This window comes from Mustela erminea, chromosome 14, assembly GCF_009829155.1.
Source record: "Mustela erminea isolate mMusErm1 chromosome 14, mMusErm1.Pri, whole genome shotgun sequence".
NCBI lineage: Eukaryota > Metazoa > Chordata > Mammalia > Carnivora > Mustelidae > Mustela > Mustela erminea.
The window spans coordinates 13,276,267-13,303,046 of NC_045627.1; the positions used below are offsets into that span (position 1 = coordinate 13,276,267).

The 26,780-nt window shown below is 44.3% G+C and overlaps 1 protein-coding gene across 1 annotated transcript in view; it reads right to left on the reverse strand.

The window, feature by feature from the left end:
• Positions 1–26,780, reverse strand: part of MTR (5-methyltetrahydrofolate-homocysteine methyltransferase) — a 110,343-nt gene that overhangs the window by 18,945 nt on the left and 64,618 nt on the right. The window contains exons 17-26 of the mRNA XM_032313764.1: positions 25,398–25,514; positions 24,970–25,110; positions 19,379–19,468; positions 17,956–18,108; positions 15,851–15,958; positions 14,635–14,735; positions 7,808–7,875; positions 7,100–7,220; positions 4,699–4,759; positions 52–135 (exon numbers count right to left, since the gene is read on the reverse strand). Coding sequence (XP_032169655.1) covers positions 52–135; positions 4,699–4,759; positions 7,100–7,220; positions 7,808–7,875; positions 14,635–14,735; positions 15,851–15,958; positions 17,956–18,108; positions 19,379–19,468; positions 24,970–25,110; positions 25,398–25,514 — 1,044 coding nt within the window. The remainder of the gene's footprint in view (positions 1–51; positions 136–4,698; positions 4,760–7,099; positions 7,221–7,807; positions 7,876–14,634; positions 14,736–15,850; positions 15,959–17,955; positions 18,109–19,378; positions 19,469–24,969; positions 25,111–25,397; positions 25,515–26,780) is intronic.

The window sequence follows — 26,780 nt, forward strand, 5'->3', positions numbered from 1 at the left end:
TTCTCCTCTCCTTATGAAATATCTGAAGTGGACGCAAGGCCCTACACTTACCACCACTACGCTCTTGGACGCATCCAGGACATGGATTACAGGCGCACTGTATCTTGGAGCTATTTTAACTAGCCGTGTTGGGTTCTAGAAAGAGGGAATAGGAAGAAAAACACATCCATTAGGGCTGAAAGTTCCTCCACAACACTTGTTTGGAACCATTAGAGATAACGCTTTCCCAGGAAAGGCTATAAGGTACTTCAAATACTGAACTTCCCATTTCCCTTGCAAGACAAGAGGACTTCCTTCCCCACCCCGCCAAGATGGGGAGACCGGGGGAAAAGACATTACTTTGTCAGCTTGTAATACAAAAACACTCTGTCACAAAATGTGGAAGACTGTCTTCAGCTCTCTGTGAACATGGCCGTGACTGTGACCTCGCACTCATTAGCAGCCTGTCTGAACCAAGTTGCTAACCAGCCCCGGCAATTGCACTTGGCTGCCATAAAGCTCAGGCTGCATTTCCCCCTTCAAATGGGCTGGGACAGCCCCCGGGCCCCCGGAGAAACAGACACCAGGCAGGGGATGGGTGCGCTAGGGGCTGCTCCCCATTCCCGAGGGATACCCCAAGCCCACCTTGGACTGCAGGAAGGAACCTCAGACCCTAAATAAATCTGACACAAAGTAACACAGAGAGGCCAAAGTGGCAACAACGTTCAGCCCCGAACCCCTACTGCCAGACTGGGAAATGTGGGCAGCAAGGATGAAATACTCTTTAACCCTGAGGTGACTTAATGACCAAGTGCGCCGCCAGCTGCCCTCTGATTACTGGATCTCCTAGCACAGGCTCCCTAGCTGCTCCTTCCTTATAGAACACGGCGCCCTAGTGTAAGAGGTGAAGATCCACTTGCACACCCTCCCCGACAGTGGTTACACCAGGGCCTTGAAGGTGGGACATGAATGTGCACTTTGCCACGAGTGCATTTAAAGGGCAGCCACTGGGGATTCCTCAGGACAAGCCCCGTCCTTCCCAGTCTTTTCCCAGCCCATCCTCTACCTGAGGCCCCAGCACTCTTCCCAGGGTCAGATGCCTTTTCCTAGTCTTCCCCCTCCACTTAACACCCACTTTCCCTTTGGGAAGATGTCCAGGATATGCTACTAAGTAGAGGGGAGAGAAACCAAAGTAACAGAAGTCTGTTTTACAATTTCTGATTTTTAAATAAACAAGTACTACCACTCTTCACCTGCCCTACCCTGCCAACCTGGTATGTAAGTTTCTGTATATTCAGAACAAAACCCGAGAGATCCACATCAGATGTCAACACTGGTTAGACGGAGGGTGGAGGCAGAATCGAAGGCAGGAAGGGAGAGACTAAATTTTACTTTCCATTCTTCTGAAGTGATTGACATGTTCTAATAACAAGCATAGATTACTGAGGTAATTTTTAAAAACCAAGGGAACACTAAAGACACAATATATGTGTCAGTGTGTTTTTAACAGGCTCCTCAGGGATGACTAAAAGTTCATTCCCCAAGACAGACAAGACCCTGACATTTCACCTCTCCCTGCTCTACAGGTGCCTCCACACACTGACAGAAAGCAGAAGCCTACAGCCCAGAGTCACAGAACCGAGAGATACAAGAGATACACAGGCCTAAGTACTTGGCGCCAGACACTCTCCGGGCCTGGGGGCGTGGGGTGAGGAGCAGCAGGGTGGGGGAGTCAGACCATGGCCCCGAAGCAGCCAACCAACTCCACTGCCTTCCAAGGATGTGCTGTTTGGTGCCCACTGTGGGCACAAAGATTTGACAGTATCTTCGGTATTCTACAAGGCGGAAGATTTTCAAACAGTGGGAATAGTTTTAAAGAAGAAACTGCTTCTGGCTTCTCAGCAGAACAAAAGTGAGACCATGCTTTCGTTCTCTTCCTCGGGTGGTCAGCTCTTCCAACACACAAATATCCCTCAATGTACATTCTGCCTGAAGTCTCTCCGGGGAACATTAAGCCTGACGTGACTTGGCTGACGTTTCTCTTAAAGGGAACAAGTGCAGTTTTAAATCTTAAGTCAACACAATGAATATTTATTAAGCATCTAAAGATTTCCAGTGCAATTCTGGTCATTCTCTCATTGATGATCTTCTGGACAAGGGCACCAAGAAGAAACGGATGAATTCCACTATTTAAAAACAACAACAACAACAAATAAAAGCAAAGTGCTGCTTTCGAGGGCGCAAACATGTACGCGCATGCAAACACACACACACACACACACACACACACACACACACACACAATGACAAAGCTAAATGAGCACAGCCACAAATCTGAGCTGGGTCGGCCATCAAGGGCACTTCTGGTTTCCTTATAAAACAATGACATTGACTCTACTTTCTTCTAAACTTCCATTATGCAACCATCTCCAGTGGGAAGCAGACTTCTCTCTGAAGCCTGAAACGATGGAAAACACTGGACTCTCTCCTCCCCTCTGACAGACCAACAGCACAGGGCTGGGCCCTGAGGCTGAATCTCAGCTCTTGTCTGCCGTTTCCCTCACCAGTGCTGGTGATTCAATGAGTCCCCCCCCCCCCCCCCCCCCCCGCCCACGGTTGCCCAACGGGCAGGACAGTGTTAACTTCAGAAGGTCTTTTTAAAAACTCTGAAAAAGAACAAGTAATCCAAGCATTTTTTTCATGCCTTATCCTTCCAGAATTAAAATGGTTTATATAAATGCAGCATGACCAAAAAAACCCCTCAGAATTTGATGAGAAAAATGAGAGTCTGGGGAAACAAAGACGGGAGGCAGTCAGCAGTGGAGTCAGACGCAGAAGTCGGGTCTGTGAAATCCTCCCCACCCCCCCCAACCCGGCCCAAGTTCCAAGGTTCCCGGGAGCCAATGCAATGAGGGAAACAACGCCAGTTACGCGGTTCAGCATCTTGCCTCCTAACCATTCATTAAAAAACAGAAACAAAAACTTGGGAAATGACCTCTCTCTTCAAGGAATGGGACTTCCTTTTGAATTCTCTACTATTCACAAAAAATAACTGAAAAAGACACTCTGTTGTTACTGGCTTTGAACCATTTAAAAATTGAGTGCTAACTGCCAGACCTGTGCCTGTGAGAAGCTGTATAGATAACAGGACCAGATTTCCATGCAAGTCCTTTCTCACTTGTGATACAAAACAATATGCGTTACAGACAGGAGAACATTCAGTTCTCTATCCTCTCAGGTTAAAAACAGAATTCCAGGCATGCTTCCACGTGCACACGACCCCACGGCTGTAGAGCCCTTTCAACTCGTCCCAGGATCCATCAGTCAGCTGTCAGGCTCATCGCAAGTGTCCTGGGAGTACTGTTCTAATTCCATCACGCCACCACAGGCCACTGAGATCTGGAAAAGCCATGGACATGTTACAGCCCCTCACCTTCCTTCATGACAACCTGGGAGTCCTGAGCCATCCTCTGCTCAAATAACAGTTCACAAAGGCAAAAAAAAAGGAACACGCTGTTTTCTCCACAGCTCTGTGGGAGGTTAGAGCAAGAGCTCTCAGAGGGCTTCTGAGACACCCCAACTATTCCTTGCCTTCCAGCAAAACGGACTCTCCCAGAAGTAGAGGGCATTCTTAGAGAGATGCAAAAAGCACTAATCGTAAAGGAAGAGACAGATAAATCAGACTTCCTGAAAATTAAAAACTGTGATCCAAAAATACAACTAAAACAGCAGAAGGCAAGCCATAATGGAAGAATCTATTTGCCATCTAATAAAGAGCTTGCATCCAATATAAATATGAACGCATATAAATCAGCAAGAAAAAAAAGGCAGAATAACCAATTAAAAAAAAGAAAAAAGGACTTAGAAAGCCTAACCAAATGGTCAACCTACACATGGCCAATGTCATTAGTCAGCAGAGAAATACAAATAAAAACCATTCCAAGATACTATTATATCCATACGAAAATAGATAAAATTGAAAAAGGTGTGGAGTAACTGGAACTCCCATAATTGCTGGCGGGAGTGTAAATTAATACAATCGCTTTGGAAAACCACCCAGCAATGCTGAATGCTGATGATCATATACACAGGACCCAGCAAGTTTGCTTTCAGGGCAGAAATACAAGCACAGCAGCATTCTGCCAAACAGCCCCAAACTGGGAAAAAGCCAGTGTCCACTAACAGCAGCCTGGATAATAAGCCACAGTGTATTATACAACAGATAGTACACATACCACAGTGGAAAAACCACCACGATAACAACCAGTTTGGGCCTCTCAGGCATAGCGGTGCACAAGACAAGCTGGACATAAAAGAACACACACAGCAGGACTCCATGTCTATGAAGCTGAAAGGAAAGCAACACCAAGCTGCGGTGATGGGAGACGGCAGAGTGGCCATCTTGTCATGGATGACTCCGTGGAGGACCCAGCCCAGCGCCCCGAGAACCATAACCGTCATGTCTTTACCTAGATGTACTTACATCGGAGGTACAGTTTTGTAAAAATTAATCGAGTTGTAGATTTCTGACTTGTGTACTTTTCTTTTTGACTTAGGTTTCAGGAAAAGAGCTTCCTTAAAGAAGAGGGCTTGAGTAAGATGAAATAAGGCCTCGCCCACCGTCGCTGCTTTAGAATGGAGTCAGCATGGGGGAGTTTCGAGCTGAGGTTCTTAGAGATGGCACAGGAATCTATCCTGCCAGGGCTGTTCTAGCATCACGTTGGAGAAGGGAACGCATATCTGGTGACTGGCTTTTATTTTCCAATTATTCTCCCAGAAACTGCAAGAGGCATGAAGAGAACAGCACGAGAAAAGGCGGAGCTCATACATTAACAGAGCACTGGCGAGCTGAAGGAACTTCCCGAGGTCATGGGACCCAGATTTCCACCTTCAGGGAGGATCATGTCGCCATTCCCAGACGAAGAGGACCGAAGTTTTGCAGGAGCATGGAGAGACAGTAGGTGACTTCTGACCCACTTAATTCTAACTTGATATACCAGTTTCTAACTATTGGGAGGCATTTGTGGCTAATTTTACGTATGGTATATCTTAGAGGAGCTCGTTCTGTTGCTTCCCAATGTTTTTTAAAATCCTCTTTAATCTCTTACTTGGTAAGAAATATGACAGAACGGACCATTTGTAATATTCCAACTTGCATAAGAGCTATGCGTGGTTTCCTGAAGTCGAATTCCTCAGTGTGGTGTCCTGCCTTCTAAAACAGTTTATTTGGAAACCAGTGTCACAGGTATTCTGTTTCACAATCATGATCTTAAAACGTACTTCATCCTCACAACAGTCTGTAAATTCTCTGGTCACTCTCTGCTAGGCTGATGAATATTCACATTAAAATCATCAATTATCAAACACCCAAGACCCTGCTCACTGAAACCCCAGTTCTCAATGGGTAGTCAAACCCCTGAAGAATAATCTACCCCATATTCTAGTGGGTAAGTCCTGGGCGGAAAAACAAACCCAGTTTTGTAAGGTGAGCAACAATGGACACATTATAGAGTCCTTCAAGGATGAAAAGCAGGTTAGTGAATAAATGACCCACAACACTGTTACTACTTGTGAAAATGATCCGCTCAGGTTATACATGGGATGATGGTTCACTTTATGCGTCAATTTGGCCACACCATGGGAGCTAGGTCTATATCATTCTAGGTGTTTCTGTGAAGGTTATTCCTTAGATGTGATGAGCATTTGAATCAGTAGACTCTGGGTGAAGCAGACTACTCCTCCTTGGCTGGGCCTTATCCAATCAGTTGAAGATTAAGATAAAAGAAGAGGTGCGCCAATGAGGAAGGAATCCTGCCTCCAGATGGCCTTTGGAACGAAGACTGCAACATCAACTCCGGCCTGGTCTCCAGCCTGTGGACTTTCCCTACAGATTTCAGTCTTACCAGACCCCAAAATGACATGGCCAACTCCTTAAAATAAACCTCTCTGTATATATAATATACAGTATACATTAATAATACAATACAGAGTAAACATATACAATGTACATAAAGTAAATGTATATATATCCACCCCACTGATTCTGTTTCTCTGGAAAACCCAATTAAGATGAATGGCTTATAGTGTGAAAGGAACTTTGGAATATCTTCGACTGGACTCCATTGCATTTTTGCATCAGAAAAACAGTAAGCAGGCGCCTGGGTGGCTCAGTGGGTTAAGCCGCTGCCTTCGGCTCAGGTCAGGATCTCAGGGTCCTGGGATCGAGTCCCGCATGGGGCTCTCTGCTCGGCAGGGAGCCTGCGCTTCCCTCTCTCTCTCTCTGCCTGCCTCTCTGTCTACTTGTGATCTCTGTCCGTCAAATAAACAAATAAAAAAAAAAAAAGAAAGAAAGAAAAAAAAAGAAAGCTGCATGCTAGCAGGTGACCAAGCTCAATGTCCCACCTGGGCATTATTCCCTGCCAAAGTAAATGACATGGAGCATAAGGAACATGTCAGAAGAAGCCCAACGGTACCCATAATTAACATATTTCTCACCAAATATCACGACCCCAGGAAAAATGTGACAAACTGATTAACAGTCACGCGACCAACTTAAAACTCTCTCTTGCTTAACGGAAAGTTTCTCAAAAGTTCCCCCTTTCAAAAACAACTTCCCAAGGTGATCTTCTGGTTCACTCTTGATAGCTTGGCCTCCTGCCTCAACTATTATAAAGCTGGAGTTTTTTCAAGGGAACCTGTAATTACTCAATCAGACACCTGCCTCCAGACAGAGAGTAGGCTGCAGTTCAAGCAATGTCTTTGTGCCAAAAGACACTTTTCTCCAGTTGGTTTGATTTCAAGAGGAGTATTTATCAGAAATCTCAGGAACAGAATGGGAGATGAGAGGATTAAGGAAAGGACAATGACAAGCCAAAGAAATCCAAAAAAAAGGCAAGGGTTGGGGAGATCACAAAGGCGTTTCCTAGACCATGCTCCAAAAGTACAGTCGCTCTTGTCCAGGGGGAGACTAAACGCTCATGGGCTTATACAGAAGGAGCCAATGTGCTAAGCATAATATAAAAAACAAAACAACAACAAAACACAGGGTTTATCACTGTTTTTAAACACTGGCATTTAAATGAATTTAAAGGAAAGCAAAAAGTTCATTAGCATGACTTACCTTGATGTGGTTGCTCCTCCAATCAACAGTGGAATCTTTATAGCCAACCTCTCCATTTCCTTGGCAACAAAAATCATTTCATCCAGGGAAGGAGTAATGAGTCCTGATAGGCCAATTATATCTATTATTTCAAAAAAGAAAAAAGGACAGCAAGAAGGAGAATGAGAAAAAAATGTAGAAAAGTATGCAAGATTCACTTTAAAGCCTTTGTAATAAAGACTAGAAGACCTCATCTGAATTCCTAATTTCTAATTGTATGACCTCTTTTCTGGGGAGTTTCCATTTATTTGTTTGGCTTTCGGTAGGAAATACGATTTGTAGTTTCAAGTTGCAATAATGGGCTTGCCACGGTTTGCGGAAGTCACGCAAATAAAATATATTGTTTATGATTTCCCAGACTTGAACATGTCACAGTGTCTGAAGAAACACAGAAATGACGACACCCAGAGAAAAATCCAATGTGACCCTGTAATAAGAATCCTGTTCCCTTTTCCCATCTTCAGAGCTAGGAGGAGTTTCATGGGTACCTATTCACCAACTCAACCCCCACTACAAACGACAGTGGAAGCCCCCCACCCAGGAGCTGGCCCCTGACAGTCCGAATGCTCCAGCGGTCCCACGTGGACTGGGGCATCCTCATACGCTGACAGACACACCCCGGGGTTGAGGACATCCAGTGGAAAGCCCAGAAGCACAGGTGGACAGTACCTGCTTTGTGATCAAGAGCAGCTTTCAGGATCTTGTCACAGGGAGTCATGACTCCTAAATCAATAACTCTGAGGGACAGAAAAGAGACGTGAAGAAATTAATGAGAACCCATCAGAGACAGAGCAGAAAGGAACGTTTACTTAGCTGCCAAACACTCATCTAATGGCAACCGGAATCCCCAGGACATGCTCACGAAGCAGTGACAACCATCACAACCACAATGACCACATATGAAGTCCTTACCACATGCCAGGTGCTATGCTAAGACTTTTAAAGCAGCTTTATTGATACAGAATTCACATGGCATAAAATTCACTCATTCTAAGTATACAATTCAGTCATTTCTGGCATATGACTTTTTTTTTTTTAAGCTCTGGTAAAACATATAAAACTTCATCTGCCCATTAACTAGTAAGTTAAGACTGTCCCCCTGTCATCAAGACCGAGAAAGCCCCCACCATGCCAGTCATTTTTAAAATTTAAGTTTATCATGAGTATGCACTTCATAGCATGCACTTTCACTTCTTTCACAATGTCATTAAAATAGGCAAAACAATTTTTTTTTAAGATTTTATTTATTTATTTGACAGAGATAGAGAGATCACAAGTAGGCAGAGAGGCAGGCAGAGAGGCAGACAGAGAGAGGGAGAAGCAGGCTCCCTGCTGAAGAGAGAGCCCGATGCGGGGCTCGATCCCAGGACCCCAAGATCATGACCTAAGCAAAGGCAGAGGCTTTAACCCACTAAGCCATCCAGGTGCACCAAATAATTTTTAATAAAAAAAAAAAAATCATGGGGACGACTGGGTGGCTCAGTTGGTTGAGCGGCTGCCTTCGGCTCAGGTTGTGATCCCAGCGTCCTGGGATCGAGTCCCACGTTGGGCTCCTTGCTTGGTGGGGAGCCTGCTTCTCCCTCTGCCTCTGCCTGCCACTCTGTCTGCCTGTGCTTGCTCTCGCTTCTCTCTCTATGACAAATAAATAAATAAAATCTTTAAAAAAAAAAAAAATCAATGCTTAACAATTATTATTTGACACGGTATCATCTGGTAACAGTAGCTGCTGGGCAGGAAGGAGCTTTGCTTCTTGCTATATACGTCTTATACTGACTTGTTTGCTCCCGTATCACTTAAAATTTTTTTTTGACAAATAAATCAGCACATGCAGACTCCTCAGTAAAAACCAAGACAATTTTAGATCAACAGTAACTACCTTCAGTATGTGACTAGTGACCTGGTAGAGGAAATGCTGCAGGTTTTAACGCTGTGGCACCAGAGGTTATAAGAATCAGAACACACCATGTTCTTTCTTTCTTCCTTTCTTTTTTTTTTTTTGCACACTGAAAAACTCTGGTAATTGGATCTTTTGTGAAGCTATGACTAAGTATAGAATGTTGCATATAAAACTAAGCAAAACAGTATATTTCATTTTTAAATTTAAATTCAATTAGTGTATTGCCTTTAAATCAAGGCAAAAAGGCATACCTTTCAAAGCCCACTGTATTCAACATTGTATATATACTTTTAAAAATTCCATTAAAAATCGTCAGTATGATAGTAAGAATCAACTTGCTCTCATTTTCTTGTTTTAAGCAATGTCTCTTTCAGGAACATCTTATGCATGCTTGCTTGGTTTGAGGACAGTAAGGAGAGCTTGTTGCTGGACAGAATGGGGGAAAGAAGGAAACGGTAGGCAGAGAGGTCAGAGGGGGAGGAGTCAGCATCTTAATGGCCACTACGAGTTCAATTTTCAGAATATTAAGTTTAAGATTTCTTTCTTTCTTTCATTCTCTCTAAGAGAGAGAGAGTAATTGGGGATGGGGAACGGGAAAGGGAGAGAGAGAATGTTAACCAAGCTCTGCGCCCAGTGTGGAGCCCAACATGGGGCTTGATCTCATGACCCTGAGATCATGACCTGAGCTGAAGTCAGGAGTCAGCCACTTAGCCAACTGAGACACCCATGGGCCCCCTATTCTTAAGCTATCCACATGGAGCTTGAAGCACCCCAGGTGATACCTGAGCTGAATTTTGAAAGAATAAGTAGGTATCAGCTAGATGAAGGAAGAAAGAAGGCAGGCCAGGAAGAGACTAGCACTAAGGGTCCAGAATGAGGACCCAGGTGGCCCTGAGGAACTCTGGCCATCCCTGCCTTCCATGACTGTGGCCCTGCTTCCCATTGTCCCTTGCCATTGTCCCTCACCTTCCCTGCCACGTCCTGATTCCACCACAGCTCCATTTTCTGTTCCCCTGGGCTTTCCCTTGTCTCCCTTCTTCACCTAGAGCCCGATGCCCCATGTCCACAGGCCACGTCTTACACACATCCTTATATTATGCCACATGAGAAATTAAAGAGAATAAAAATAAATGTTATGAGAAAATGCTGGTTTTAAAATCATCTTTCTAGAATGCTTATAACAGCTCTGAACACAAGCATTTAATTTGGGCTTTTATTTTTTATTTTTAAAGATTTTATTTATTTATTTGACAGACAGAGATCACAAGTAGGCAGAGAGGCAGGCAGAGAGAGTGAGAGGGAAGCAGGCTCCCCGCAGAGCAGAGAGCCCAATGTGGGACTCGATCCCAGGACCCTGAGATCATGACCTAGCCGAAGGCAGCGGTTTAACCCACTGAGCCACCAAGAAGCCCCTAATTTGGGCTTTTAATTCAGAAAAAAATGTAAGCTGCACTCGCTGTTTTAGCAAAGGCATCCAATACGATCTAAGAATATATACAATTTAAAAAATACTGTAATAAATAAAGTCCCTTTTCCTCTCTGGAAGAATTAAAAGGGAAAATCAGAGCCATGCATCCACATCCATTCCGGGTGCCTCCTGTCTGCGGTCCCTGGAAATGAACTGAACAAAGAATTTCGTTTCTGACCCTGCAATTCACAGGTGCTACCCCCAGATGGCAGTACCCTACCACTCTGCAGTCCCCAAGGACCTTTTCCAATCAGCTTAAGCTGAGCTAACAGTCTGTTTCCATTTCTCCTTAAAAGGCATCTGGGTGGCTCAGTGGGTTAAGCCTCTGCCTCCAGCTCAGGTCACGATCTCAGGGTCCTGGGATCGAGCCCCACATCGGGCTCTCTCTTCAGCAGGGAGCCTGCTTCTCCCTCTCTTTCTGCCTACTTGTGATCTCTCTGTCATATAAGTAAATAAAATCTTTTAATTAATTAATTAATCAGTTAATTAATTAATTCTGGAAAGTCTCCCTTTGAAAAGTAGTTAAGTTGGGCAGAGAAACTGGATAGCTATTTTTTCCAAAGGAGACATAAGAGACCAACCTATATATGAGAAGATGCTCAGCATCACTAAGGAGCAGGGAAATGCCAATCAAACTCATAATGGGGTATCACCTCAAATCTGTTTGAAGGGCTCTTATCAAAAAGATAAGCAGTAGGGATGCCTGGGTGGCTCGGTTGGTTAAGCGGCTGCCTTCAGCTCAGGTCATGATCCCGGCGTCCTGGGATCGAGTCCCACATCGGGTTCCTGGCAGAGCAGGAAGCCTGCTTCTCCCTCTGCCTCTGCCTACCACTCTGTCTGCCTGTGCTCACTCTCCCTCTGACAAATAAATAAAATCTTTAAAAAAAAAAAAAAAAGGTAAGTGGTAACATGGGTTAGCCAAGAGGTGGAGAAAACGTTCTCACCACAAGAAAGAATTAATTATGTGAAGCTGGTGGCTGTAGCCATCATATGATGGTCATCAAATTGCAACATGGTATAGCAAGTCAATACCTTGTGTACCTTACACTTACACAGTGTTACAGGTCAGTTACATCTCAGTAAAGCTGAAAAACCAGAAAACACACAGGCCCATACACACCTCCCACCCCCACACAGACCCCAGGATGAAAGCCTATGAATAATCATCAAGTGAGCATGTGTGGTGGACAGGAGAGACTGGATTAGTGTGCCCGACTTAGTACAGCTAAATGCGCTAACGTGATTCCATTCACTCACAGCTATACGCTGCTTAATTTTCACTCATACTCCACGTGTACATTAACAACCACTCATTAAAATATAAACAGGCCTCTGTTATTGTTTCACCAGATCCATATTTTTAAAGTACTAGATACAGGATATCCAATTTTAAAATTACTTTCGACATATCCCAGTTTTTCGTGGGGAAAAAAAATCCACATTTTCTATGTAATAATTAGTGAGGAGTATATCTAAAATCCATTCTCGTGTACGATTTGATCAGAAAGCATTTTTGAATATTTTAAATTATGTAAGAGGAATGTTAACTGGAATATCAACATTAAACAGTACAGTTAAAGTTGTTGAACTTTTGAACTAGAATCAATACCTTAAGATAAATGGACAGAGCAGAGACTCCTGACTTTTGGAGTCAGAAGCCCTGAGCACATTATGGTCTGCCCCTTGTTGGCTGTGTGACCATGAAGCAAACACTTAACTTCTCGACACCTCAGTTTCCTCATCTGTAAAGTGAGAAAGACAGTAACTGAAGCAAGCAGAGCAGGATTAAGACTATAAAATGGAAGGAAGGACGAAAGAAAAGAAAGGAAAAGAAAAACACCAGGAAAAGAAGACAGGAAAAAAAAAATGCTATGAAAGCACTAATTTGTGCAGTGGTAAACAAATGTTAGGTGTTGCTAGACTCTCAGTGGATCCGTCCCTGAGGTCTATTCAAATTCTCAAATTTATACACGCTACTGTAACACAGAATCTAATGCGTCATCTCCACAAAAACGTCCTCTGTCTAGACAGAACGATCATCTTGAGTCCTCTTTACTCTTTTTTCCTTCACAAAGAAGAAAGTTCTTACATTTTATGAGATTTAGTGCATCAATGGCAAAGAGCCAGGAACTAGAAAGTTGCACGAGGATTTGATACTGGATTGTTTGCTAGACTCACTCACTAGCTGGGTAGTTCACCCCAGATCCAGAACCACACACTCCACCCCAGATCCATCTAGAACCCTGATGCTCAGCAAAAGCATACAATTAACTACATAAGGGAGATTTTCCGGGCACTTTTCTGCTAGCTGACGCCATAAAATTAAACTGACCAGGAGGCCACATGTTAGAAGACACAAGACCCCAAAGGTGTCTGACAGGAGAGAAAACAACTGCACATTCACTTGTGTTTTTATATGAGGAATAACTACAGTTTCACCAGAAGATACTTCTCCAGTTGGACTTACGAGCAAAGATAAGCAGACTTCCAATGCACAAGACAGAGGACTGGATGTGCTGGAGGAAAGCCTTGGGTTTAATAAGCAGGCTTTCACGAATGCTGATATTCTACACTCAGAGCACCCTGGAGAAACGCCACAGTTTTCCCTGGCCTCTTATGATGTCTCTACTGGAGGAAAACACATTCGTAGTGTGACTCTCCTAGCTACTTACCCATTTTTCAAAATAAAAAATTACAAATACAAAAAAAATTTACAAATTGCTTTAGAAGGTTTACCTACAAACTGCTTTTTTCAACAGCTGCTGTCCCATGATCACAGCTGACTAAGTACTTGGCTATTTAGCCTTATAAACAGCAAATTCCTTGAATTCTTGAGAAAAGTCAACTAAACCATTTTGGTGTCACTAGTACAATGTGTGGTGTGTAGGAGACGATCTACAGACGAGCTGAATTCAATTTTAACTAACTGCGATGAATGCAAACCAAAGCCAACGACATGGGATTTGAAACCGTGAGACAAGAGTGGAGGTGTCTTGTAGATTTCAGGAAGCAAACACCTTATCTAAATACTTGTTTTATGGGTGAAATCTCATTACAACCACCTCCCTGGTATCTCCAATACATTTATCATTGAAAAAATAATACATTCCAAGAACAATATTCCTAGAATAGGAATAGAGAAGATAGTGCTAAGTGTTCTGACAGCGGGCAGGCAGCTAAGGGAAACACCTGTGAAGACAGAGGCCAAAAGGTGTGATCCTGACCCAGCTCCTCCAACCCCAGCCTTCCAGAGTGCCTGGATGCATTCAACTGGCCTGGAAAACAGAGGTGGTTAACCAAGTTGAGAGGAGGGAAGGGCCCAATGGGGACTTGTTACAAGACAGCAAGGGACGCCTATGAAGGGCACAGATGCCCTGCAGCTACGGCTCCCTGCTTCAGAGATAAAATAGCACATGGGAAAGAAGTCCATTGGATTCAAAGGAACTGGTGGCCGGACGTGGACCAGAGAAGGCGTTAGTTCTATTAGGTTTCTGTTCACAAAGAATATGCTAAAATCTGGGCAAAACATACACTTACAATAGGTCATCAGCTCTCACACAGAAGTAACTGAGGGCTGACTATTCACTACAATGAGATATATCACCCAGAGGCTTTTCTTCTATACAACATTTCAAAATCTAGCTTCCTCATTTCCAAGAGGGATGCATGGTCCTGCTCTAAGCAGAGGGAAGAGAGAATTGTACAGTCAAAGCCTTCTTATAAACCCCACCGAGCCAAAGTCTTCTAGGATCTCGGCTCTAAAACATGGCAGTTTATTGAGAAGAAAAACAGAATATGCTCCATGCCACTGGCTATGGGCAGGAGCCCGATGTTCATTAGAGTCTTGGCCCAAGGTCAATCCTCAAGAAGCTCTTGGTTGTTCTGACCCTGCTGGAATAGCTTTTACTGTCCTTCTTGTACTTACCACACAGATCACAGATTAATTACTACCTTCTTCCATCTGAAAAGGTGGTTCAACACAGAAAATGTAAAAAACAGGAAACAGAAATTAAAAATCACCTACAATATCTACGGCCATATCCTACCCTTTCTGACCAACAAAGAATCAGCCTGTTAATGCTTTTATTTTTAAATATGAAAGGGGTTTGAAAGAGGTCAGTGTTAACTCACCTGAAGTTATTGCAGCCAAGGACCACACCGACTATGTTCTTGCCTATGTCATGCACATCGCCTTTCACAGTAGCCAACACAATGGTGCCCTGATAAGGGTCCTAGGGAGAAAGCCACACAGCTGAGCATCGCCACGCTCACCTTATAGCAGATCCCCTAATTTCCTGCAGCCAGACAGGTGTTGGCACGAAAAGCCCTGTCGTACAAGCGAGACAACCTCAAAAACAGACCTAGAACCTAGGTCATGTGCTCTGCCAGTAGAAAGCTGCTGGCCCTAGCTGTCTGAAGGAGGCCTGCCTTGCTGGTTAGCCCAGGGAGCATCAACCGGGGCTTCCATCACCTCAAGGAACAGGTTATGTCAACTACAAAACAGTCCTATAGCTGAAGAACATAATCCTTAACTGCAAAAACGCTGTCTGACAAGTATTTAGGTGAGCAGTAAGGGGAGACAGAGGGAACAGAGGGAGAAGCTGGGACAGAACCCAAACCACCATCTCAACAGCCCAGGGCAGGGGCATTTTATCGTAGTTTATTTTTTCAATACCATTGTGCTATGGACTGTGGGCATCCCTTCCCTCAAATAAATAAATGAATGAAAGAATAAATCATTTTTTTCAAAAGAAAAAAAAAGAAAAGAAAAAGCACACAAGGCAAGTGGGATTCTATGTCGGAGCCATTAACAAGCTCACATCAATATGAGAATTCAGAATCCTACAGGCCAAAGCTGGCTGAGCCTCACAGGCAGCTAAACAAGGTCAAAGCTTAATGATTTACTTTGGTGGTACAGCCAACAGGAATTAAGTTGGATCCAGAGGCAGTGCCAAGGACATTATCAGTATGCAGAGACAAATCAGGGAAGAGGTTTTCCAAAGCCAAATATCACTCAATTATCTCAAGGGTAGGGGCCTGGCTCTGTAGCTATAGCATGGAGCACAGTGCCCAGCACATAGCAGGAGCTCTGTAAATGGTGAGGAGAGGAATGAATGAACTTGATTTGAAATCATGGGCTCTGTCTGAAAAACTATGTTCATATTAAAAACTCATAAAGCCACACTCAAAGGAAAAGCCCAGGATATTCTGATACTTGGTCAAACAGATCATTGCTCGATTTCACCTTCAATGACAAGCATAGCCAAGACCGTGGTCCCTACCCCACCCCCTAAGTCTCTGAGATCAATTCCTCACAGGGCCCAGCAACCTGGACAAAATGACTTGCCTCTTCTTCTTCTGTGCCAGCATGCATTTTATTTTCTTCTCTTTCTTTTTCCATGAAGGGAATAAGGTGGCCCACAGCCTTCTTCATGACTCGAGCTGACTTTATAACCTAGGAAAAACATATGGAGTCAGGCATCTTTACCTGACCCTGAATGGTTGTTAATGCCCGCTTGTGAATTTCAGCATCAATCAAGAATGCAAGTTTTGGGGCGCCTGGGTGGCTCGGTGGGTTAAGGCCTTTGCCGTCAGCTCGGGTCATGATCCCGGGGTCCTGGGATTGAGCCCCGCGTCGGGCTCTCTGCTCCAGGGAGAGCCTGCTTTCTCCTCTCTCTCTGCCTGACTCTCTGCCTGCTTGTGATCTCTGTCTGTCAAATAAATAAATAAAAAAAACAAAACAAACAAAAAGAATGCAAGTTTTGACCACTGAAGTCCACTTTTGACAGCAGATGAGATAAGGAACAAGTTCCTTGTGGAGAAAGACAATGAACAGGGTATAGCAGAAGGAAAATAAGACTAGGAACTGCACACTGTGATTTCTGTCTTCTTACTTTTGTCTTTCTGTCTTTCTTACTTGTTTTTTCTCAGCCTCGAAGGCTGTCTATCACTTCTCCAAGTTCTAGGTATTCTTATCCACCATGAGTCCCTTTTCGGCCTCCTCTTCTCGATCCCTAGTATTATAATCCACTTATAATTAAGGTTCCTGCTTAAGCAAGAACAGGGCCTTTTACAAAATTCATCAATGTATGCTAAAATTCACAGGTGGAAGTATGATGGGAAACAGGATATTTGCACAGTCTCCAAGTTTCTCTCTACAAGTAAATTCAGAGCACAGGAAACCTAGCAGACACTGTTAACCAAATGAGCAGAGTTCATATAACCAGTAATGAGACACAGCAACATTCTGGAACTCCTGATATTATCCATGGAGAAGGACGCAGGATCACTTTTATTCCTGCCAAAAAATGAGCAAACAACAGACAAACTCAATCTCAGGGACAGTGTCCATAATAACTGTACTGTACTGAGGAAGGCAGGATAAAAAAGCATCATGGGATCTTGGAATACAAAGAAAACAGTAGTGGGAAAACCGGTGAAGTCCGAATGAAGTCCTTCTCTAACAGCATTACATCCATGTCAACTTCCAAGGGCTGCTAACTACACGAGGCTCCAGTAAAAATGCTCAGGTGAGGGGAAGAGGTTGCGGGAAGGATACAAGACATTTTTCAAACCATTTGCAAACTGTCTCTATGCCTCATGTTAACTCAAAAACACCAAGTGAAAAATAAGTCAACACCATCAAGAACTAAGACTGAGGAATTGCCATGGGCTGGAGGAAATTAAGAGGGCGTGACAACGAAACGTTCCTATCTCGAGTGTGGGGAGGATTTCACTGGTGCATGCGTGTTAAAACTCATCAAGCTGTATCCTCTACATATGTGAACTTTGTCGTAAGCTTATTATAAAACAATAAAGCTGTTTTAAAAAGGGGGTGAATGTTATGAAGGAAACAGGCAATTAACTAAGTATAGAATGAGTAATTAAAACAAACAGAAACCAAACTAGGGCCTTCACGTTTTGTGTTTGCCTCACAGTCCTAACCCTGACGACTCAAGAGAAGCTTGTTCACCGATATGGCCAGTTGCTCCTATAAATCAAAATGAGAGTTCTGGCTTTCTCGAAAGATATGACGTAATGTGTATCACTATTTCAAATGGTGATGATTTGTTCAAAATACGTATCCTTAAAGATGATACTGGCTGGTGAATCAAAAGTGAATGCTATGAACTTCACACACATCTTGGGTTTTACTGTAACTTGAGGGAAGAGCAGATGGGTGTTGGGACTTAGGAGATGGGACACAGATCTATCATGCAGATCAGAATGCTAACAGTTTCTAGATGACCTCGAGCCAGCACTCACCCTCAAGACGGACCTTCCAGACACTCCTCCTGACACATTTAGAGAAAGAATGACCTGATCTCAAATGTCCACGAGCTCTTATCAAAATCAAAACTTGAGAAATACACCCGAACTTACTATTAAAAGACAAAGTCTTCTTTTTTAGGTTGTAAAAACTACCCCTCCCCTTCCCCATCTTTTGCCAACCTGAGGTAGAAACATTTTTCCAGCTCCAAAAAGGTCACCAACAACTTTCATGCCATTCATCAGAGGCCCTTCGATTATATTCAGAGGCCGGGGATATTTTTCCTGGTTTAATCTGGCTTCCTCAGTGTCTTCAATAATGTGTTTTTCGATACCCTATTAAAAAAAAAAAGTTAGAAAAAAAATCACATTAAAAATCGGCTTACATCCAAATAGCCAATCAAGAATGAATCATGGAAATGTTTAAGAGTACAGGTTTTGGAATCAGATTGCATGGGTTCAAATCTTGGTTCCTATCAGTAATCTAAGCAATTAATCAAGCCTCAGTTTCCTAAATTAAAATGTCACATATTTCCTGCCTCAGGTGGTTATTTTGAGGATTAAATGAAATGCCCTATGTAAAATGCTTAGCCAGGGGAATGATACAACGTTAAGTACTCAGTAAAAATGAGTTATCTGAGAGAGAAGGAATACCAGTAAGTAAAGTTCAAATTCATCATAAAATACACTTTTTGCATCGTAGTGGTTTAGCAGAATATACGTTATTAAAGATCTCCGGTGACATCAGCACGTTTTGTCACTATGAAGCTCCAAGGCGGCGGTGGGGGTGGGGGCGGGTGGGAGGATGACAATGGCCAGGACCCTGACATGAAGTTCAAACGCATGAAGCCTCTGCGGACTTCTCCAGCTTTTAGTGATCAAGCCCTAATCCCCCGTGTCCCCAGTTCAAGGACCCCTGGATGTGGCTGACATTGCACAACTTCAAATCTGTGAATCTCAAAAGTTTCAAGAAGTTAAAAGTTAAATTTGAGAGCCAAAAAAAGAGAAGTCTGAAATTTTCCAGACCACAAATAAGGACACTGAAGCTAAGAGATTATGTTGTCTAAAATCCCAATTATCAGGGTGCCTGGGTGGCTAAGTCAGTGAAGCACCTGTGGCTCAGGTCATGATCTCAGGTTCCTGGGATCGAGTTCCGTGTCCGGCTCCCTGCTCAGTGGGAAGTGTGCTTCTCCCTCTCCTTCTTCCCCTCCCCCACTTGTGCTTGCTCTCTCACTCTGACAAATAAATAAAATCTTAAAAAAAAAAAATCCCAATTATCAGCAGAAGAGCCAGGACTTGCCTGTTGATCAAAAGACAGCAACTTGGTCCAGGAGAGCGTTTCTCAACTTCGGCACTAAGGACATTGTGAGCTGAACAACTGTCATGTGGGGCCTCTCCCATGCGCTATGGGATGCCACAGCATCCCCAGCCACTGGATGCCAGAAACACCTCCCACCCCTTACTGTGACAACCAAAAATATCTCCAGACTTGGCCCACAGTGCCTTGGGGCTGCTCGAGGGACTGCCCCCTCCAACCACCACACGAGGCAAGCTCGAGGTGCCTCCAGCCGTCGCTTCACACTCCCTCAGCGCTCCCACAACTCACCTTCACAAGGGCATATTCCAGGCGTTCTTCGATGGGGCCATTCCTCCACTCATCAGTCTGGACGACTTTCTTCCCTCCTTTGCCATGTGTCTGAGTTGAAATTAGGACAGACAGATGGGTATTAACAGGCCCTCATTGAACTATGTAGCAGCAAAATCCTATGCCTCATTCTTCTCCTATACGGCCAGCGCATAGCTGAGCATCCAGCATGAATTAAGGTCTCAATAAATGTTTGCGGGAAGCAGAGACAAGGAGAGGTATTTCAGGATTTGACCCTGTAGTAGAAGGACACAGCAAGACCCTGTTCTTCTTTCCCATAAGTTAACAACATCAAACGAAGGATTTCAAGGGCAGTAAGAGAAGCTCTTCCCCCCATGAGAAGGGCCTCGAGGGCCCACCACATACGGCATCATCACCCACAAATATACACAGAGAGCTGGTGGCCGGAGTCAGACGGCATGGGAGGGTGGGCATCCAAGAGTTGCAGGACATGCCTACGCCCTCAAGTACTTGGCACTTCCTGGGGGAGGTGGAGGGGCTAGACACCAGAGAAGGCACATGCCAGGGGCTGAATGAGCAGATACCACAGACTATACTGCGTGATCCAAACTGGACCCGGAACCTTGAGCACGAGTCATCATCACAAACCAGGGTGGAGAGACGTGGAAGAAGTCGATGGACTCAGCAAAGGGACAGAAAGTGCCATGACCACGGCCTACCAAGTGAACCACATGACCTCATCTGTTCTCTCCACGTCAACTGGTGGCATCACTCGCCCCAACTGAAAATCTACAGAGCATTCTTTAATACCCCGTCATTCCTCTCGTACAACCACTCACCGAGTCCTAACCGACTACATCTCCTCTAAACTCCTCCCTGCCCTGTTTCCACGTTTACATGGTCCAAGCCACTAGCTGCTCTCAGTACCCATCCACCCCTCAACGGCAGTGTATCTTCTGTACTATAAACTAAACTAGAAACCAGAGGGGCAAATCTCATCACTCGACCCCCATGTGACAAGAGTCACTGGAAGGGTCCTGTTTCTCCTTCTGCCATACACTCCTTTCCAAGGTTGCTCTCTGCCATGCGATGCCCCAACCTGGCTTTCTCTGATTGCTTCATCTTCTGCTATACCCAGCAAATTCAGCCACCACGAACACTTCCGTTCCCCACACTGTCACCCCTTTCACCTCTGGGCTTCCACCTTCATTCATGTGACACATGTTTAATTCAGCACCTCCTTCCATGCTGTCCCTGGCTAGATGCAAATGCCCCTGGCCCGGCAGGACCACCAGCTCTGCACTCCAACATCAGAGCCCAGCCTGGCTAAGTCCCACCTAGCTTTCACATCTCCCCTGACCCGCACCCCTCCTGGGAAGGCTGCCCCCGACCAACTCTACCTTTGTGTTCAGTGGCCCTCCTATGTGTTCTCACAGCATCGTGCACTCGCCCTACCCCAGCACCAACCACACTGGGTTACAACTGCCTCTAGCATTTTCATACACCTCACTCAACCGTAGACCCTGGAGGGGCCCATCTCTCTTACTGGTTCAATCCTCTAAGCTTGGTGAAGTGAACAACACAGAACAAGACTTCAGGAAATACTAGCTGAGTGGTTTAATGCTGAACAAAACGATTTTCTAGAGCCATGTTGATGCAGGATAGTGGAGGCCAAGTCACAGAGCACCAGAAATCCATGCTATCGAATTTGGATATAACCTTCCAGGCATTTGGGGGGGCAGAGCATGGAGTGCAGGACCAAATGCAAAATTCTGAAGCTGCAGAATGACAAAGCAGTATTTTTAAGAGCACCCCAAAAGGGGAGGAGATTTTAGTAATTGGTGATCAAGGCCTGGGCCACAGCGGTGGTGACAGGAAGGAAAGAAGATGACAAGCATAAGGACATTAAGTAATGGACAATGTGTTAGAACAGAAAGGAGGACGGACCCGGGGAGAGCCTCCAGAACCGCAGGGCTGGGGTGCTACCAGCAAGACTGATGGCACAAGGGTTCCTCCCCTACCAGCAAAACTAAAGATGGTGACCTTAGAAGAATGAGTGGCGGCATTACTGCCCACAGCCGGGCAAAGGAAGCAACCTGAACGTGCGTGGGCGACGAGCAGATTCAGGAAATGCAGTAGCGACACATAAAAGGTAATGCTATCTGGCCATAAAGAAGGACAAAGTCCAATCAGAGCCACATGGCATTGTGAAAAGAAAACCAAGAGAGGAGGAAAAAAAGCCCTTCTAGCCCTTCCGAAGCTCATGATGCTCTGACTCTACATGTGCGACGAGCCGTGTGCCCTATTAGCCCACGCGCCCAGCAGCTCCTGCGGGCCCGACGGGGTCTGAGGATGAAAACAGTGGACAGGCTTCCAAACACTCTTGGAGGAAGGATCTGGCGAGTTCATGGGAAGCTCCCCAGCCCACCCTGGGGCGGGGAGTGGTCAGGACCTACGTGAGGACGAACAGTGGTCACTGGGGATCTGGGGAAGGCCACCAAAGGTTTCGCCCAAATATTGGTGGCTGCTACCAATGCAAACTTCCCCACCTGATGAGCGTGCTTCAGAAAATCAAGACTTAAAAGGCACATTTGAAAGCTGCTATTTCAGGAGTACCCTGCTTTCCAACTAGTTATCTGCGAGAAGGCTCTCCACGATTGAACTGCAAACTCTGCCCGGGGTGGGGGGTGGGGACCCTGAGTGCTCGTCAGACCCAAGGCTACGGAGCAAACCCACCAACAGTCATGTCCATCTGGCTGTCCTTGTCTCTGTCACGACTGCTTGAGACCAGATTCCTTGTCAGAGAGTCCCCGTGGGGCTCTGTGCTTTGTTTCTGACACACAGAAAAGCTGGACAGGCACCAAGGGGAGTAAACTGCTCGAGAGAAAGACAAAGAAGAACATGAGGAAGATGAAGGCCAAAAAGGATCCAATAACTTTTCTCCCACAGAAGTATCAAGAATAGTCTCACAACTCAAGGTCATTCAGGAGTCACTGTATTCGGAGCAGAGATCCTTCCAGGCCAAAAGGGTCATGACCTCTATTAGGGTAATGCTTAATAAAGGAACTCCATGAGGAGAAAAAGAAAAAGAAAAAAAGTTCCATTTCCATGGAACTCCATGGAAATTATACAGTACCATAACACCTGGAACTTTTCATTACCAAAAATAATCTACTTATCACAGGTCAGCCTGCGCCAAATTTAAAATAATTATTTTTTAATAAAGCCATTAACTCCCCCGAAGTGGGATTAGAGAGTTTTTAGTAAGATCAGAGATAAGATTCTTTCTACCTTTCAAGATTTTATTTATTTGAGAGAGAGCAAGGGAAGCAACAGAGGGAGAGGGAGAAGCAGACTCCCCGTGGAGCAGGGAGCCCGATTCTGGGCTCAATCCCACCACGGTGGGATCATGACCTGAGCTAAAGGCAGATGCTTCACTGACGGAGCCAGGTGTGCCTCCACTTTTTCAATATGGATCACACAGGAAACTTGGGTGCAGACTTCAGCATTTACAAAAAGAGATAATCATTCTCTTACAAAGAAAAAAAAAAAATCCTCACCCCGTATTTGTCTCTTAATTTCACTTCTTCTTATGTTCCATTTGCCCTTGGAATATCCTGAGAAACTGCTACTGAGCTGACCCCTCCTGGGGCTTACGGAAGTATGCCTGTTTTGGTTACTAATTCCCTAAATGGTGACAGAAGTCACTATGAATGTGGACAGCCTACTGATGGAGGGGTCAATGGCTTGTAATAAGTCCTTGTGGTTACATTAAGAGGGAGGAACCTCTCATATGATGGATTATTAAGCTCTCGATATCACTATTAAGATTTCCCTCAGTTTGGCTGTGTCCATCCTGGGGGCAAAATCTTTTGACAGCTCAGCAAGACAAAAACAAAAACTTGTAAAAAAAAAATGTTAACAGCGAAAAGACCCAAGAGAATGACTAACATAAAATACAAAGTCAGCAACACCTTAAATGAGAACAGTCTTCCAATGAAGGAGCCCAATTTTTTCCTACGTGAGGGAGTGGAGAGAAAACTGAAACCATGCTCTGCTGTGCGGGTTAAGAACTCTCTAGTAAGACTTCATGTTTATAAAAGCTGTGATGCCCTTCAGGCCTTCAAGCGAACCCCGCCTGAGTTATTATTCCACTGGGTGGAAGACAGGCGAAGAAGAAAATGGGGTAGTGTTCCACACTCAGGGGCTAAGTACTTTGTCATGAGCAGAAACAGCCCTGGAAAGAGGGGGAAAAATTCTAGAGACAGCTCTTATGCAATGAGCCGAGAAGCAGAATGTGATTATATCTGCAATAATCAAGGCCTGAGACATTCTGTCCTGGGTCCATGAGAGAAGTCAGGAAAGTTTTTAAGGAACTGGGAGGAGGGTCCTGTGCTCACACGCATGGTCTGATCTCCATCAGCCTTGCTGAGCCTATGGCAATTTCAGAAATTTAGATCTGGTCACCCATAAAGCTGATAAATTATCGATGTGGTTAATCGTAAACTGTCCTAGCCTTCTTCCAGAACACTCTAGCACTCACTCTGCGATGGAAGAGGACAAGTGAACATCTCTGCCAGTTATATTCAGATTTTAGCATGGAAAACATTAACAAAGGGGACAACATCCATGAAAGTGCTCTACCATTTTTCCCATGTGCTTTGCAAGACAAATGTCTTCATTTGCCATCGCTTTCTGAAATAAATTAAGAAGTTCTTTTCAGGTAAAAATCTCATCTCTCCTGAAAGAGAATTCCAGGAAGCAGTCCCATGACAGGTGCTTGATGCACCTGTAACTACGGACACACAGTAAAGGGGGAGACAAGAAACCAATTTTTTTAATTAACTATCATATTCTGGTTTCTATAGATCAAATGTGCGTAGACCCCAAGCCTTGACCTACAGAACCCTGCCATGGATGGACCAGATCCCGACATAAACAAATGCAAGCACACTGCAATGGGTACCAGGAAGTAACACAGCCACACAAGGAAATGCAAAACAATTCTTTTAAATTATGAGGTAGAAAAATATCTCATGAAATGGAAAGATGTTCCAGTATACTGCTAGACAAATAGAGTTACCAAAAAGCATCTAGAATAGAGGTCTGTTTTTGTAAATGTGTATCTGAGCATGAGTGTGTATGTAAGCATGGGTACACACAGCTGTGAGGACACAATCATTCTGAAAATAAACCAAAACCATGACTAGAAGGTCATAACAAAATCTCAAAAGTGGTTAACTTTTGGTGGCAGGATTCTGAGTGACTTTTATTTCCTTTTTTAACTTACCTATATTTTGTAAATTTTCTAGAATTACTATGTGTTACTTCAGTATGGGACAAAATTAATTTTACAATTTCAGATACATTAAAAAAAAATTGACATTAGGATCCTGAGGCAGGCTCGTATGCCTTTGCTTCTGCTCCCTCACCCTTAACTAAAATGCCTTCTCTGGGGCTCTCTTCAGAAATCTTCAGGGACCCGACAACAGAACTGGATGCCTGCTCCTGCTCTACAACAGAGGTCGGGTAACTACGGGGGTGAAGTTCAAAGGCAGGTCAAGCACTCTTCAGAACACTTTCCTCTCTACCTGAGCATAGCGCAGGAGCTTCTCCGTGGCCTCAGGGTCTTTATTCCAGATGAGGTCTTCACAGAGTTGGAGAAGCTCCTTGTGGATATCATCATACACAGGCAGGTTTCCAGCATTCACTATCCCCATGTCCATACCAAACTAAGGGCAAGAAAGAGGGAAAAAATGAGAATTTCCAGGTATATGCTACATCAGAGGTCAGCAAACATTTTCTGTAGAAAATATTTTGGGCCATGGTCTCTGTCCCAGCTACTCGGCTCTCCAGCTGTCCCAGAAAAGCCACGAAGAACAACATACAAAGCATGAATAAGATGTTACCCACAGAGACTGGCAGCAGGCCAGACTTAGTCTGCAGGACAAAGTGAGCAAACCCCTCCCTGCCTTAAGTGAAAGTTGTTTTCAAAGGGCACACAGGTGTTCTACTGTACCTTGATTGCGTGGTAAAGGAAAACCCCATGCATTGCCTCTCGGATGGCTTCCATGCCGCGGAAGGAGAAGGACAAGTTGGAAAGACCTCCACTTACTCGGGCTCCAGGCAGGGTTTCCTAGCAAAAATTTTAAAATGTGAAAAGACTTCCCTGTTTTGCCAAAGCAACAATCCCATCCCTCAAGCTTTATATATCAGGGGTAAGTAAAAAACATGCAGTCTGACATAATTCTGAGCTTCTTGTAGCCAGAGAGAGACCAAAAACTTGCCATATTATCGCATCACAAAAACACTGCCTTGCAGATAGTTTTTCCTACTAGACTCTGATCTCCCTGAGGGAAAATAAAAAATTCTGTCTTATCTCATTGATCTCTACAATGGGCCTGATGAGGCCATGGTACCGAGGGAGTGTGCCAGAAAGTATCTGCTGAATATATAACAGAGAAAGAACAACGCAGAGACAGAGAGTAGTCTGTCATTCAGTCAAAGGCTTCTCTGTAGCCTAAATTAACCAACTCGCTAATTCACCATAAACTTGACTAATTCTGAGAGGAAAGAATGAAACTGAGGTTCCCAGAACACCTCACGACAATGTCCAGCATTAGCACGCACATGGGAACAAAAGGAACTTCCTGTCAGCTAAGATACAAAGCAGCTCAAGCTTTAGGGATACAGCTTGCCACACCTACTGCTGTGACCTGACCATCCCACGTCTCGGGTATATGCTATCAAGAAACCTGGGCATGTGCACCCAAGTTACACATACCAGAATGATCTCGGCAGCATTGCTCATACTGTCCCGAATGGGAAACAAACCAAATGTCTATCAACAGTAGAACAGTTAATTGTGGAAGAGTTACATGATGAAATGTTGTATGTTCATAAAAATTAGCAAAATTCAGGCTACAACAGAGCTGAATTTTTTAAGTAAGTTTGGGTAAGCCAAAAAGGCCTGAGAATCTTGAGACTCTAATTTATATGAAGCTCAAAACTGGCCAAACTAAGCCGTACTGTTTATACAGCCGCATCTCAGTATTTGGTAGTTATATCGTATAAAGTCACCGTGAACAATGAACTTGCGAATACTGAGAACCACCATTCCTCAGGGGAAAAACAGTTATGCTTCTGTGAACCCCTGGTCACACAATTTTCATCTACTCATCAATACAGAAACTTGTTTTATGTGTTCTTCTGTGTAAAGACATCTTGTTTAACAAATACTACTAACTCACTAGTACTAAGCTCATGGCCAACTGGCTCTCAACCACTAAGGTCTAAACAAAGCTTTTATAACCACAAACATTTTATCTGTAAGGCTCGTCCAGGCCTTCCTGCAATCAGGAACCTCAGAAGGCACTTGAGCACTATACTTGGGGTCCATTAA